The sequence below is a fragment of the Dromiciops gliroides genome, chromosome 2 (assembly GCF_019393635.1).
Source record: "Dromiciops gliroides isolate mDroGli1 chromosome 2, mDroGli1.pri, whole genome shotgun sequence".
Taxonomy (NCBI): domain Eukaryota; kingdom Metazoa; phylum Chordata; class Mammalia; order Microbiotheria; family Microbiotheriidae; genus Dromiciops; species Dromiciops gliroides.
The window spans coordinates 121226183-121243031 of NC_057862.1; the positions used below are offsets into that span (position 1 = coordinate 121226183).

The 16849-nt window shown below is 41.0% G+C and overlaps 1 protein-coding gene and 1 non-coding gene across 4 annotated transcripts in view; one reads left to right on the top strand and one right to left on the bottom strand.

The window, feature by feature from the left end:
- Nucleotides 1-4723: 4723 nt before the first annotated feature.
- On the top strand, nucleotides 4724-4835 carry LOC122744929. The gene has a single exon (XR_006355260.1). It is a non-coding gene; the product is annotated as a U6 spliceosomal RNA (small nuclear RNA).
- Nucleotides 4836-11371: 6536 nt separating this feature from the next.
- The window catches only part of LOC122742492 (protein regulator of cytokinesis 1-like), a 52830-nt gene continuing 47352 nt past the window's right edge, over nucleotides 11372-16849 (bottom strand). For all 3 annotated transcript variants that reach the window (XM_043986772.1, XM_043986771.1, XM_043986773.1), the window contains one exon: nucleotides 11372-11865. In XM_043986772.1, coding sequence (XP_043842707.1) covers nucleotides 11800-11865 — 66 coding nt within the window. In that variant the 3' untranslated portion in view covers nucleotides 11372-11799. The remainder of the gene's footprint in view (nucleotides 11866-16849) is intronic.

Consider the following 16849-nt stretch of genomic DNA (forward strand, 5'->3'; position numbering starts at 1 on the left):
AGAAGTTATACTCCATCCAGGGGACAACTCTTTCTGGGTACAGAAGTCACAAGCAAACTCAGGAAAGGTCTTGAGGAGGTGGCACCTAAGCCATGCTTTAAATGAATTTGGAATTCTAAGAGGCTATGAAATAGGGCTATGGTGACTAAGGCAGGAAACACAGGCAACTTTTGAGATTTATTTAATGTGATGGGGAGAGCAACATCTGTTCAGGCTCTCAGCCAAGAAAATTTACCAAGTCAGGAACCTTGTCACAGAATAAATAATTGTTTTGGAGGGAGCCTAATATTCCATTACAGTAGGTAACAAAACACATAGCTCCCTAACCCCAGAAACATATAAAATACCTCGGGGCAGCTAGGTGGTGCAGTGGATAGAGCACCAGCCCTGGAGTCAGGAGAACCTGAGTTCAAATCTGGCCTCAGACACTTGACACTAACTGTGTGACCCTGGGCAAGTCACTTAACCCCAATTACCTCACCAAATAAATAAATAAATATATAAAACACCTCAGCCAGCCAGCTTCCCTATTCCACCTTGCTGTGTCCCATCTACCCTGGGGCATATCCAACTCCACTCCAAAGGTAAGGGTTATGTAGCTAATAATGACTAGTATTTTTATAGTGCCTTGAGGTCGGAGGTCCACTCCTCTCATGGTCCTAATAGGCCACTGCTGCTATTTTATCAGGCTTCTGCATAAGGTCACTTAACAGCTATTAAGAGACTCTTTTACGAGTTCATTTCAATACTTATCTCCTAGAAAGGCTTGGATAGTAAAAAAGATGGTTTCTGGATAAGGGAGATCCAGGCTTGTACTGTGTTTCACCTGATTGGCCTCCATGTTCTCTGGCTGAGAAAGAGCATTGTCCCCCAGCTTCTGAAGACCCAGGTAAGAAGTATTGCTTTGAGACCCCTCCCTCTGTCAGAAGCTGTGTCTATCACCAAGAGAGCTTTATGATCACCTGGGGCAAGACTCTCTCTCGCTCTCTGACTGGAAGTCACGTTCACCATCATCTGAGTTCTGTGACCATCTGCGGAAGCATTTGTTGTTGTTGTTGAACTTTTCAGTTGCTTTAATGCTGAGGGGAAAGGCCAATTAATATTGGAAAAGAAAACAAAATAATCCTGTATCCCCACCTCCTACTTTGTCTTCAGGAAGATGCAGGAAGTCACACGCACTGAAAATAGGTACCAGTCTAATCCAGAGCATCCTTTTGCCACCAATAAGTAAAAAACCTAGCACTCTCCTGGGTATATACAAATAGGCACAATGAGTCATTACCAATATATTTCATTCCTAAAAACTAAGGTATCACACTGTATCCCAGGGAAACGATTCTTTTTGGCTCTTAGGGCTAGTCACTCTGTCCCCTTCAGCCTCCTTTCCAATATATTATTTCTAGAATCTTCATTTTCCTGAAACATCACATTAGCTGAAAACTATCTTCCCCTGCTGTATACTTCAGACTCAAATCTCCTTGCTGAGCCCTTCCCCCTCACTAGTCAGAGGCAGGTAGGTAGCACAGTGAATAGAACACAAGACCTGGAGCTAAGAAAACCTGAATTCAAATCTAACCTCAAATGCTAGCTGTGCAAAAATCACTAAACCTATGTGTGTTTGGTTTCTTCTCCTGTAAAGTTGGGGGTATTAATAGCACCCACCTCCCAGGGTGGTTCTGAGAAGCAAATGACAATTTTTGGAAAGCTCTTTGTAAACCTAAAAGCACTCCATCCATGCTAGCTCTGGGTATTGTCCCACTTTGCCACCATCTGCTCCTCTACTGAACTCCTGCCACAGGACACTTGAGAAGCCCTGCTCTGTTGGAAACAAACCCCTCCAGCTCCCAGATGTTTTCTTGATTGCCTTTGCCCCTTCTTAGCACTAAGTGAAGCCTGGCACCTACCAAATGAAAACTCATTTTTTCCACAGCTCTCAAGGCAGAACGCAGAAGGATTGGCACATTCCTTCCTTCCCTTTGGCATATCCAGACCATTATTTCATTGCTGTCAACCAGCTCTCCTTTGAAGTTAGGCCATCATGTTATAGTTCTCTCTTGCTACCCTGGTTAGTCATCTACCAATCTCTAAGATACTCTCCCTGCTTCCTGATTTGAGCACCACACTCTGCCTTCCTTCCTTCTATAATTCTGCCTTCATCCTCAACAACTCTAATATAGATATATATATATATATATATAGATATATATATATATATATATATATATATATATATATATATATATATATATATATATATATATATATATATCAAGAGCCCGTCAAATATTCTGACATCACAGTCCCTCAGTGTCTTCAAATCCAATAATGAGGCACTACAACAGCCAGAGGCAAGAGGAGAGAGGAGAAAGAAATAAGTAGCTGAACATCTTATTTCTCATGGACAGAAGCTGAACCCAGCATGTTTGTATGAGGGCTTTGGTAGGAATCTGGGAATTACAGACATTGTAGATGAGCAAGCAAAAAGAAAATGTTTCCGTATATAGGTGTGTGTGTGTGTGTGTGTGTGTGTGTGTGTGTGTGTGTGTGTGTGTATACACACACATACTGAGAGAGATAGTAAGTGACTTGCCCAGGATCACATAGAATGGGACAGACAGGATCTGAAGCCACATCCTCTGACTTCAGAGGTAGTAGTCTTTCCACTGTACCACATTGCTTCAAGGAGACTTTAAATGAAAATGTCAAGCCAAATACTAAGAGAATAACAAGTATAATCTAGGAAGAATAATGGAAAAGAGGACCAACAATTCACAAGAGACAATATCCAGGAAGAGGAACAGCTACAAAACCAATAGTCTCATGTCTATACAGATAAAGTCTGGGAAAGAAACAGGGTAAACTAAAGATATTAATTTTGTTGTCGCTCAGTCATTTTTAGTCATATACAACACTTTATAACCCCGTTTGGTTTTTTGTTTTTGGCAAAGATATTGAAATGTTTGTTATTTCCTTCTCTAACTCATTTTTTTTTTTTTTTGTGAGGCAATTGGGGTTAAGTGACTTGCCCAGAGTCACACAGCTAATAAGTGTTAAGTGTCTGATGCCAGATTTGAACTCAGGTACTCCTGACTCCAGGGCTGGTGCTCTATCCACTGTGCCACCTAGCTGCCCCCCCCTTTTTTTTTTTCTCCAACTCATTTTACAGATGAGGAAACTAAGGCAAACAGTGTTGTTAACTAACTTGTCCAGGGACACACAGCTAGTAAATATCTGAGGTTAGATTTGAACTAGGGATGATGAGTCTTCCTAACTCCAGGCCCAGCACTCCATCCACTGCACCATCTACTTGCCATCAGAGATACTAATACAAGGAATAAATGAAGACTTCATAGGTATCGATGAGTCTGTGTGGGATGGAATTCATGCCTGGCTCTGGAAGGGCATAAATTCCTCATAAAAGGAACAGAATAGATAAATGGGGAAGGAGAATAGCATTATTTACTAAGAACAACCCATGTGATAAAATGAAAGATCCTGAGGTAGGAAAATATGACAGAGGGCATTTGGGTGGGTATAAATGGAGAGAAAAATAGAAGTGAGGGTGAGGGGGGGGGCAGGGGATAAATCACCCAGACAGGAGGAAGTGACAGGTGAGAAGTTTGGGAAACAGACAAAAATCTGCATGGAGATGATGGAAACTTCAACTGGCCAAACAGTTGTTGGAGCTTTCTTCCAAAAGCAAAGAACCTGGTAAATGTGTTACTTTAATATGAATTACATTCTTCAAAAGATAGAAGAAGTGAGAAGGGAACTGCAATGCTGGACTGAATTTTGGTAACTGAGGAGGAACTAGTAGATGAAGTAAAAATGCCTTTGGCAGTCTAATGAAGCCTAAGGACCCCCTTTTCAGGGCATAAAACATTTAATGCATAAAATAAAACACATTGGCATTATAAAAGAAGCAAATTATATTGAAACAAAATCAAAATTTTTTCAAGTTCACAGAACCCAGGTGAAGAATGTCTGATTTATATAAATGCAGAAAGTGATGGCCTTTCCATGGGGAAGTTGGCCTAAGAAAGATATGAAACTCTCTAAAGTCAAAACTAGAAGACAAAGTACAGAGCAATAATCCACAGAACATTACCAGGAATTTCAAATTTAACTCATCTGGAAACTTAGTCACCAGTTCCTAGACCTTGAAGATTAAAGCTAATTAGGGGAAGGAAATATCAAGTAACACCAACTGAAATTATCCAGAACTATTCAAAGACAAGTAAAAAATTTAAGTTCAGAATGAGCTCATCCTGGTAAGAAAAGATAAGTACAATGAAAAAGATTTTTTTAAACAGTATTTGGGGGAAAGAGGAAGATCAAAAAAAGATTAGGGCTTGGGACAGCTAGGTGGCACAGTAGATAAAGCACCAGCCCTGGATTCAGGAGGAGGACCTGAGTTCAAATCTAGCCTCAAACACTTGACACTTACTAGCTGTGTGACCTTGGGCAAGTCACAACCCTCATTGCCCTGCCCCCCCCCCCAAAAAAACCCTCTAAAAAGGATTAGGGGGGCAGCTAGGTGGCGCAGTGGATAGAGCACCGGCCCTGGATTCAGGAGTACCTGAGTTCAAATCCGGTCTCAAACCCTTGACACTTACTAGCTGTGTGACCCTGGGCAAGTCGCTTAACCCCAATTGCCTCACCAAAATAAATAAATAAATAAATAAAATAAAAGGAATTTGTTAAAAAAAAAAAGGATTAGGACTATGCTCACTTCGGTAGCACATAATATACTAAAAACTGGAATGCTACAGAGAAGATTAGCATGGCCCCTGCGCAAGGATGGCACGCAAATTCGTGAAGCATTCCATATTATAAAAAAAAAAAAAAAAAAAGGATTAGGACTGCTTCTTCTTTTGAATAGGACAAAAACAAATTATGGAGGGAAAGGAGGACTTCTCAACTCTTATCTTGCTTCTAACAGTACCTGGCATATAGTAGGCACTCAATGTTTGTTGACTGATTGACTAGAAAGAGCAGAACAAAATTAGCTAATGGGTTAATACCCAAGATAAGTAAGGTGATATAGTAAAGGCACAGAAGAGCCATTGATGAGTTCTAGTCTCCAGGCCCAAATGAATCACATCCTGGAGTACATGACTGCTGAACCACTAACGGCGATTTGTGAAAAGTAGTGGAGAACAGGATAAGTGTCACAGTCTTGGATAAGGAAGTGTTTCAATTTTTTTAAAAAAGGGGTGAAAATGGAATTTGCCAACTCTGGGCCAGGAAACTCAACAAATTCTTGGCAATATTCTACAATAAATTATTGCCCTGGAGTCAGGAGTACCTGAGTTCAAATCCAGCCTCAGACACTTAACACTTACTAGCCGTGTGACCCTGGGCAAGTCACTTAACCCTAATTGCCTCACTAAAAAAAAAAATTATTAAAGGAATGATTAATGAATATGTAGAAATATAAATGGTCATCACAGAACAGGGCATGCCATTATAACTTTATTACCTTTTTTGGCAGGGTGGGGGAAGAGATGTGGGCTAGATGACAGACAATACAAAGAGAGTGTTTCAGAACTATCTGCATAGCGAAACCCCAAGAGTAGTTAGTTGTTCAATATCATCTCGGAGAATGCCTCAGCAAGATGAAATATCAGTGACTTGAACAAAGACAAAGCTGAGATAAATCACACTGGACAGCGATCTGGATTCAAAAAGATCTCAGTAGGATAAAACACTGGCCCAAATTGAAGAAGCTGAAATGTAGCAGGAATGTAAAATCTCCCAGTTGGGTTTCAAAAATTAACTTCACAGGTATAAATTAGGGGAGGTATAGTTAGGCAGCAGTCCAAATGGAAGCATTCTCGGGGTTTCAGAAGATTGAAAGCTCAACACGAGTTACCAGTATGAAACAGAAGCCAAGAAAACTAATGCAATGTTAAGCCGTGTTAACTAAAATTTTAAAAAATAGAGAAATAACATCCAAGCCTAGGTAGGTGATAATCCTGGAATATTCTTGTGTTTAATTTTGGGTGCCATGTCTAAAGGGCATTAATACACGGGAGACAGATCATCTAGAAGAGGTCAACCAGAACTGTGAAGGGTTTCAAAACTGTTCTATGGAAGATCCATTAAAGGAAGTGGGGATGGTTAACAAGAAGACTTATCAGGGATATGATAATCATCTTTATATGTTTAAAGAGCTGTCATGGGCAATAGGAATTATACTTGTCCTGCTTTGATTCAAAGGACAGAACTAGGCATGATGGCCAAAGCTGCAAGGAGGCAGATTTAGGTTTCATTTAAGAAAAATCTTCCTAACAGTTTGTACTTTCCAAAAGCGGAATGGGCATCCTTGGGAAAGAGTTCTCCCTCATTTTAAGGTGTTTTTTTTGTTTTTTGTTTTTTGTTTTTTTAGTGAGGCAGTTGGGGTTAAGTGACTTGCCCAGGGTCACACAGCTAGTAAGTGTTAAGTGTCTGAGGCCAGATTTGAACTTAGGTACTCCTGACTCCAGGGCTGGTGCTTTATCCACTGCGCCACCTAGCTGCCCCTCATTTTAAGTTTTCAAACAAAGGCTGCCTAACCACTTGTTGGGTATGTTGCAAAGGGTCATTCTTGTTCAGGATCTGGTTGAACTAGATGGTCTCTGGTCCCTTTTAACTCTGTGACTGGGAATCTATGAAGAAAGTTTTGTACAAATAAAATAAATGCAGCTAGAATTTGAAGAAAGTGTAGAATGGGGGGGGAATAATTTGCTTTAAATATCTCCAATATCCATAAGACTGATACAAAAACATAAGGTTAAGGGCTATTCCTCAATAGATGTGGTTTCAAAAAATGCAAAGTTTTTAAGAGAACTGAAAAAGTTTGAGAATCACTAATAATCAGAAAAATGCGAATTAAAACCATGTGGCCACTTACCACAGTCATAAAATCAATAAAAAATGATTGTTGATTATCAAATTAACAAAGATAGTAAAAAAGATAGGAAAATTCAAGGTTAGAGAGCCTAAGCTAAGTGAAATTGGTCTCTGGTTCTCTCTCTCTTTTTTTTTTTTTTGCGGGGCAATGGGGGTTAAGTGACTTGCCCAGGGTCACACAGCTAGTAAGTGTCAAGTGTCTGAGGCCGGATTTGAACTCAGGTACTCCTGAATCCAGGGCCAAGTGCTTTATCTACTGCACCACCTAGCTGCCCCCCTGGTTCTCTTTTTCTAACTTCTTCCTTCCTCTTTTGTGAATCAGAACTGTGTTTCAGAAACAGTTTGCTAGCAAGCCTTTTTTCTCTATTTTTGAAAATAAGAATTATTTGTTCTTTTTTTTTTAGTGAGGCAATTGGGGTTAAGTGACTTGCCCAGGGTCACACAGCTAGTAAGTGTTAAGTGTCTAAGGCCGGATTTGAACTCAGGTACTCCTGACTCCAGGGCTGGTGCTTTATCCACTGCGCCACCTAGCTGCCCCGAATTATTTGTTCTTTAAACCTGGAGTATTTCCTATAGGAGTTTATGGCTTGCTCCATTTGTCTGAGATGAGGTTAAGTGATCTAATTATTGTTTTGCTAATTTTAATATTTTGTATTTTTGTAGCTCTTAATCCATTTTCTGCTGATATTGAATTCTATTTCTATAAAATTCAGTGTAGCTTTGTGTACTTCGCTTAATTTCATTATTTCCTATAAACTTTCCCTCATCAAATTGGCTTATGCCATTTGAACTGTTTGATATGTGAATTGCAGAGAGGCACCATAGTGTAGGAGAGAGTGTGCTAGGCTTAGAGTGAGGAAGCCCCTTGTCCTGCCTCTGACATTTACTGGCTGTATGATCCTGGGCAAGTCACTTAACCTGTCTGAGATTCAGATAACTCTTCAAGACAATTTCCACTGGCTTCCACACCAATGAAATCATAAACATTTTGTGTGTTGAGAATTGCTTCCTCCTAGCTGCTCACAAAATTTTCTTTTTTGGGGGGTGGGGCAGGGCCAACTTGCCCAGGGTCACACAGTTGGCAAGTGTCAAGTGTCTGAGGTCGGATTTGAACTCAGGTCCTCCTGAATCCAGGGCTGGTGCTTTTGTTTATCCACTGCGCCACCTAGCTGCCCCCTCACAAAATTTTCTAATTGAAGCACTGGGATTTGGTTGACTGCACTGCTCAGGGAGCTAAATTTAAGGTTTCTCTCTGTCAGTAGTGAGTAGTACTGATTTGTACTCTGTTCCCAATATTACACAAAATCTTGGATTTCATGAAATATGGTATATCCAAAGTGTTGGCTTTTTGTTTTTCTAGGAGGCCAGTAATTCCCTTGTCAAACTGTCCTCTAGTTCTGGTGCTTTGGTTGTAGAGATCTGGAATCTTACTCTAGTTTTATCATTATTTTTATATTGCAGTGTTTATCCTTCCATTTCCACATTTATTTGTTTTGCCTGAGCAACTGTATTCCTCAGAGAGACAGTTGCTTCAATGAGGTTTTCCACTGTATGTGGTCAAATCTCAGACTTATCTTCTTTCTTCCTTCAGTGATCTTATAGATCCCAGATCTTCCTTTATATCTTATTGTGATGAGGACCACTCTGAAAGCTTTTGTCTTTTAGAGGCATAGTTATTTGCCTTTTTTTTTTTTTTTTGGGCAGGACAGTGGGGGTTAAGTGACTTGCCCAGGGTCACATAGCTAATAAGTGTCAAGTGTCTTGAGGCTGGATTTGAACTCAGGTCCTCCTGAATCCAGGGCCGGTGCTTTATCCACTGTGCCACCTAGCTGCCCCCTAGAGACATAGTTATTGCAGTCTCCTCTTAACTTCACCTCATCTTATTCATTATACTGGGGTCTCTTTTATTTACTTCTTAGGTCTTTTTAGTTTTCCTCTAAGATTTTTCCTGTGGGTTTTCATTTCCTATCTCCTCTTTTTTTGGTTCTTTTAACTGGCACATCTGTTGTAAGGTGGTATAGGGAAGCTGAGATTAGCCATAACCACTTACTCCACCATCTTGCTCTGAGTCCTGCACTATCTTATTCTCTTCCATTCATATTTCTCCCAGCTTAATCAAGGTCCTCATAACCCCTCACCTGGACTACTATAATAGCATCCTAATTGGTCTCCCTGCCCCCCCCCCACTCTCTCCCTTCTCCAAACCATCCTTCCCATAGGAGCCAAAATAAAACTTTAATGTACCACATCTTCCCCACTCAAAAGTCTCCATTACCAGGGCAGCTAGGTGGCACAGTGGATAGAGCACCAGCCCTGGAGTCAGGAGTATCTGAGTTCAAATCCGGCCTCAGACACTTAACACTTACTAGCTGTGTAACCCTGGGCAAGTCACTTAACCCCAATTGCCTCACTAAAAAATAAATAAATAAATAAATAAATAAATAAATAAGTAAATAAATAAATAAATAAATAAATAAGTCTCCATTACCTATAAGGATAATATTCCAATTCCTTGGCCTGGCATTTAAGGCTCTCCACAGTCTGGTTGCACCCTACCTTTCCAACCTTATTCACATTAGTACCCTTTACACTCTGGTCAAACAATTACTTGCTGTTACCTAAACTCTTGCTCTTATACAATATGGCAATGAAGCCTATTTTACACCGATTGCACCCCCCACCTCCATTACCTCTTATACTCCCCAGTCTTCTCTACTTTTAAGAGTCATTTTCTTTGTTCAAAGCTCAGCTCAGGCGTTACCTCTTTTATGTAGTCCCCGTCCCCAAACCCTCTAGTTTAAAGTGCTCTTTCTTCCTCAATGTCTGCCTTGATCTTCCTTTTGTGCTTGTCACTCCTTTATTTTATACTTCTTTATGTATGAGGCGTACCTCCCACCCCATAAGCTCCTGGAAAACAGACTGTCATTTTCTCTCTTTGAATCCCTGACATGTATCATAGTCCCCTGCATAGAAAAGACATTTAATACACTTTTCATATTCTTTTTTTTTTTTTTTGGTGAGGCAATTGGGGTGAAGTGACTTGCCCAGGGTCACACAGCTAGTAACTTGTCAAGTGTCTGAGGCTGGATTTGAACTCAGGTCCTCCTGACTCCAGGGCCAGTGCTCTATCCACTGCACCACCTAGCTGCCCCAATACACTTTTCTTTTCTTTCTTTTTTTTTTTTTAGTGAGGCAATTGGGGTGAAGTGACTTGCCCAGGGTAACACAGCTAGTAAGTGTTAAGTGTCTGGGGCCGGATTTGAACTCAGGTACTCCTGAATCCAGGGCTGGTGCTCTATCCACTGTACCATCTAGCTGCCCCTCCCAATACACTTTTGTTAAAGGAATTGAAACCAAAGAATACAGACCCCATTTAACTAAGAAGCAGGTTCTGCTGTAGCTTTCTGGGGCAAATAGTGGCAAACCAAGGCACAAGTATTACAGCCTGAAAAATGGGTCTCCCTCCTGCCTCCAACAGTGACTTAGCTTGGCTTCCTCTCCTCTCACCAAGAATGAGGATCAAATCAGCAGGTCTAGGGAAGAGTGAACAACCTGGTACCAGGGGAAAGAGAAAGTGGCTGAAGTGCATCTCTCAGCCGTTCCCTATTTTTAATTAGGAACATGAAATACTTCATGCCCATGGTCAGCTAGAAAGCTGCTGGAGCTCTCATAGTTAGGGAGGAGGAGAAGGGAGGGAGAAGTAAGAAGTATGAGATACTAAAGCAGAGCTTCTTAAAGGTTTTTTATGTGTGTGTGTGTGTGTGTGTGTGTGTGTGTGTGTGTTGCAGACCCTTTTGGTAATCTGGTGATGACTATGGATCCTCTCAGAATGTTTTAAAACAGATAAAAGATTCCAAAGGAAACCAATTATAGAACAGTGAATAAACTGGCATACCTGGAGTCAGGAAAACCTGAGTTCAAATCTTTCCCAGTGATTTACTAGCTGTGAGACCCCAGGCAAGTCACTTAACTTCTTTTAGCCTCAGTTTCCTCATCTATAAAATGAACATAATAATAGCACCTACATTACAGGGTTGTTGTGAGGGTTAAATGAGATAATCTATGTAAAGCACTCAGCAAACTTCAAAATGCTATATAAATGCTATTAATAATAATAGTAATAATTTTATAAAAATATTTTAAAATCCCAGTTTAAGGATCTTGGTAACTACATTTTAAAAAAAAGCTAACAAACTGTAATCAATCTATGAATTAAAGATCAACATTTCCTACCCTGAATACATTTATTTACACCATACACACAGGGCAGCTAGGTGGCTCAGTGGATAAAGCCCTGGATTCAGGAGGACTTGATTTCAAATCTGGCCTCAGACACTTGACACTTACTAGCTGTATAACCCTGGGCAAGTCACTTAACCCTCACTGCCCCACAAAAAAAACAAAAAAACCCCCACATACTATATACACAAACAGAGCTTACAGAATATCAACATTTGCTCTTCCAATACACTTTTAACTACCTTTATTTTATTTTTTTTTAAAAGTCATTATTAACAAATACTTATATGGCACTATATAACTTTCTTCCCAAGAACCTTGTTAAGTAGGCAAGTTATTCCCATATAACAAATAGGGAACCTAAAGTACAAAAGAGTTAAAGTGACTTCCTCTGTCCCAAAGCTGACAAGTGGCAGAGGGAGGATTTGAACCCATGTCTTCTGACTCTAAGTTCAAGGCTTCATCTATCACATCACAGTCAAAGTAAATAAACCTTATTGTTCAGAACTCTGTCCCTAGGATGAGAAGCCACAGATGTTTTGGGGGAATCCAATCACGGGTTTAAACATTTTCTCAAGTGAGAATAAACCTGAACTATAGGCATGTCAAAAACCACCCCAGTGAAGTCAGGGAGGCCCACAACCTGGTAGGTGAAGAGGATCCTTTTCAGGATTGTGTAGAGTTGAAAGTTCCTGAATTATCATCAGATTTGGAAGCCTCTGAAAATTCTTGCTGCAGGGAGAGAAATAAAATTAGTTGATCAAAAGGGATAGCAAGCTCATTCCTGGCTCAGCATAGGGATTTGGCAGCTAAATTAAGGCACACTCCTCACCCTTCCCTCCTAGCACAGCAGATGCTCTTAGATGCTCTTAGGACCTCCAGGTGCTAAGCCTTTTAGCATACAAGCAGAGGGCAATGGTGTCACCCAGATCGGACTTGGGTCAGATGTCAGTCACTAGCCCCAGCAAGAGGTTGTTTATTCAAGGTGAATTACTTTGGCCTTTAATCAGGCATAGAAAAGATTCATATGAACATATGCATGCTCCAAGCCATAATGGGTTATGAAAGAGACAGATTCTGTAGAACAGAAATGCTAAATATTTGCCAAACTGCTGGCTGGATTTCTAATTAAAAAATAATGAGTTGGTGTCCAGGGAAGCAACAAATACTGAACACTAGCACCTTGAGATATCCACAGACCATAGGCCAGATGCTAATCTTTGGAGCTAAGAGCCCGATGACTAGCATGAGATCAAATCAAGAGCAAAAGTATAAAGAATGAGTTTAGACAGTAGCCAAAGTTAGATTTAAATAGGTAGCATTCCATCTAAGATACAAGAGCCATATAGCAACTAAAGCTACATGAGACCCCCAGATATAAGGGCAACAAAATAAACCAGCATAGCCCAGTGCAGTAGCTCTTCAAATATGTTTGGATTTGACCTGACTTTGAAGGAGCAACAAATGACCTTGGCTAACTTCTTACATCTCAATCAGATGGCTAATAGGACAGGTGTCACTGCCAGCAGCGGATGGAGAGCTGGCCTCAGAGCCAGGAAGGTACAAATCATGCCTTTGATACATGCTGACTGTGTGACCCTGGGCAAGTCACTTAAGTTCTCATGGTTCTAGGCAATATGCTTTTTTTTTTTTTTTGAGGCAACTGGGGTTAAGTGAATTGCCCAAGGTCACACAGCTAGTAAGTGTCAGGTGTCTGAGATCACATTTGAACTCAGGTCCTCCTGACTCCAGGGCTGGTGCTCTATCCACTGCCACCTAGCTGCCCCTAGGCAATACTCTTTTTTTTTTTTTTTTTGCAGGGCAATGGGGGTTAAGTGACTTGCCCAGGGTCACACAGCTAGTAAATGTTAAGTGTCTGAGGCCGAATTTGAACTCAGGTACTCCTGAATCCAGGGCCAGTGCTTTATCCACTGCACCACCTAGCCGCCACCCATAGGCAATACTCTTAAGACTAAAAGTTGCAAAGAAGGTGCTGACCTGAACTGGTAGAGGGAGATTCCTCTAACAATGAAATGATAAGGTCAGTCCTATCATTACCAAATTACTTCAGTAATAGCATTATCTACAGAGGCAACTAAGGACATGAGCCATGCTTCCTAAAAGCCAAAAAAATGAACTCAGACAAATACCCCCTCCCCATTGTTGTGGTTTTTGGATGCTTCTTCTAGTTTAATTCAATTCAATGGACATTTATTAGAGGTCTATCAAGTGGTGGATACTGGGAATTCAAGGACAAAGCTAAAAAACTGTTGCCACCATGTGAGCAACTAACTGGATATGAGGGTGAGGAAAAGGGAAGGGTAAAGAAATGACTCAGATTATAAATCTGGATGACTGTCTGAACAGTGATACCCTTGTTAAGAGCTAAAATTCTAGCTAAACTGTCTAAAATATCTAATGAGTGGTCACCAATAAATTATAAGCTTTAGCAAGAGTTAGACTTTTAAGCATTTATTAAGGAGAATAAGAATTTGGTAAAGAGAGAAGAAAAGGCCTAGATTCCTATCTATTAAAGGGAGAGCGCATTTCTAGCTCCCTTCTCCACCAGTATCCCCAGGAAAAAAGAAAGAGGCAGAGCGCCCTGCTCCCCCTTCCTCCTCCCATCAGCAAATGTCACTTCCTGACACCAAAGAAAAGACTCATGGTTCTGCCCTCAAAGACCTTCCTTCATGGCAGAGCTTTCCTATAGTAAGTCTCCAGTAGGTGGGGAAGCTCATCATTGGGGCTACAGGCTGAGTGCCTTACATCACTCCTTTAACCCAGCCCTTGGGAAGATCTGAGAGGAGGGCCAATAGCGTCCCTAGCAGGGCTCCTCCCGCGATCGTGGTGGGGTGAGTTCCCAGAGAAAGGGGCCGGGCTCGGGGGTAGACTGGGCAGGAGAAGCCCATGTGGTTCCACCCCTTGGTGGCCTGGGCGGATGCCTCCCCCGACTGGGCTTGGAAACAACTCACAGCCAGCAGAGCGAGTGCAATGGCTGAGGTGGGTTACCTCCTTGAGGATCCCATAACCCAATTCAGACTACTCTCCTTTTCTATATTGATATTATCATATTATTAGATAGCATAGGATATTATTTTTGGCTGTTTCATTGAGCAAACTTATTTGTTTTTCAAATGAAAGCAAAGGGGGGAATGTGGTAAAAAATGAAAGTTTTTAACTAAAATTTAAGAGTTGAATGCATACTACTGAAATGGTTTTTGAAGGACCGCCAGTTTTTGAAGGATTGCCCTTTCAGGGAGGGGACCATGACAAATAGCCATGTGCCTGCTGCTGCCCGAGAGAGCGTGGCCAAGCACGCCACTTCCGGGGCGCCAGCTTAAAAATGAGGAGAGAACGGAAGTGCGCGCGCTTGCGCTCTCTCTCTCTCTCTCTCTCTCTCTCTCTCTCTCTCTCTCTCTCTCTCTGTTCGTCCATGCTGGCTCAGGTTTGATGGCGTGTTCGGGTGATCGGCTCTGGTCCTCGGTGGCAGCACTTGCTTGACTCTGGTTCTCAGCCAGAGAGGTAGTTTTGGGATTCGGTGAGTTTTACAAAAGAATATAGACTAAGCTTAGATCTAAGACTATCCATCTGTATTTCTACTTTCCTATTTCCCTAATCAGTATCACCTGTTTGTTGGCTAATTAATTCACAAACAATAAAAGCTAATTAATCCCTCTCTAAAGCTCAGAGGATTCTTTCTCTTATTGGTCTGGGAGATATATAAGGGAAAGGTTAAAAGAGAGTCTAATGCTCTTATATCCAATTTTAAATCTCACACCCTCAACAGAAATAGAGAAATGTGGCAGGTAAATTTAGGGATAAAGAAATGAGTTGTTTTGGATGTGTTAAATCTAAGGTGCCTATAGGACATCAAAGTAAAGATTTCTATCAGGCAATTGGTGATATAACACTGGAGTTTAGAATAGAGAGAAGGGCTGGATCTGTTTTTTTGTTGGGCTTTTTTGTTGTTTTTTGGGGAGCAATGAGGGTTAAGTGACTTGCCCAGGGAATATAGAAAGGAACAGGAGGAAGCCTCAGGGTATATCTGTAGTTAGGGGTCCAGTTGTGAATGATGATCAAACAAATTGGGAAGTGGTCAGTCAGCTAGGAAGAGAACCAGGAGAAAAGAGTATATAACCAAAGCCGAGGAAAGAGAGAATGATGCTATATAACCAAGTTTCTCCTAGAATTTTACTCTACTACTCACATAAGAGTAGACTCACAGATCACTGCATCAGGAACAAAGAGAAAAATGAAATGATGAGACAACACCTACCACTTTTTGGTTTAAGCAGAAGAGGTGGGATACTAGCCAGAAGTATCACCTAGGACTAAAATGTATGCCATTTTATATACATATAAAATTTTTCTTTATCCTCTAAAGTAGTTTTTATAATAGAAAGGATGAACTTCCTAGGAAGCCAGTCAGGAAAGTGATAATGACTAAGTCAAACCAGATGGCAAAAGTTCCGTGTAATGCAAAATACTCCAAGGCTATAAAAGAACTAGGATCTTGAGAGCAAAGTCAGGGCTCCCTCACAACATACAAAAAGAGTAATCCAATGACCCCCATCTTATCTTTTTTAGTTTAATGAGTACCCTTTGTCTTCATCAGTCCTCTCCTGCTTCCCCAGATGGAATACTCCCGTGTGACAAAGTGAAAAAATTAAGCAAAACATCTGCTTCAGTCACATCTGGCAGTGTATACAATATTCTGTCCTGGTTGTCTTCCACCTCTCTGCTGTGAGGAGGAAGGCATAGTTCATCAGAAGATGATTACTAACCTTAGTTACTTTTTTATGCTATTCTTTTGATGGAATTCAATCACAGCTACAGGAGGAGACCCTTACAAAATAAAGATGATATTAAGATGCTTTGGCACATTTAAACAGGGCTGAAAAATCTATATAAAATTAGAGTAACGTGTTTCCACAGAAAACTAGATTTTTTTTTTAAAAAGTTAAAAGCCCAAGAAGTAACCAGGTTGGGGTTTTTTTTTTGGGGGGGGGGGCAATGAGGGTTAAGTGACTTGTCCAGGGTCACACAGCTAGTAAGTGTTAAGTGCCTGAGGCCAGATTTGAACTCAGGTCCTCTTGAATCCAGGGCCAGTGCTTTATCCATTGCGCCACCTAGCTGCCCCAGAGAACTGGCTCTTATAAAGCTTTATTCAGATGATAATAAAATCAGCAGATATTATTAGGTCAATCTGAAAGAAGGGACATTCAAGGACTGCCTAGCAAGCCTCAACTCTGACAGATGAGAAGCTGGAGGAAAAGTTAGTTCCTTCTACCAAAAAAAAAAAAAAAAGAAATGAGATGGTGACCAAGAATGCCATCAAGAGGGGGCAGCTAGATGGCGCAGAGGATAGAACACCAGCCCTGGAGTCAGGAGTACCTGAGTTCAAATCCGGCCTCAGACACTTAACACTTACTAGCTGTGTGACCCTGGGCAAGTCACTTAACCCCAATTGCCTTGTTTAAAAAAAAAAAAAAAGAATGCCACCAAGAGAACACCAGGGAGGCCACTGCAAAGATCCAATTCTGAAGATCAGGGTTTTTTCCCTTTTTAATTTTTATTATTATTATTTTTTGTGGGGCAATGAGGGTTAAGTGACTTGCCCAGGGTCACACAACCGGCAAGTGTCAAGTGTCAAGTGTCTGAGGCTGGATTTGAACTCAGGTCCTCCTGAATCCAGGGCCAGTGCTTTATCTACTGT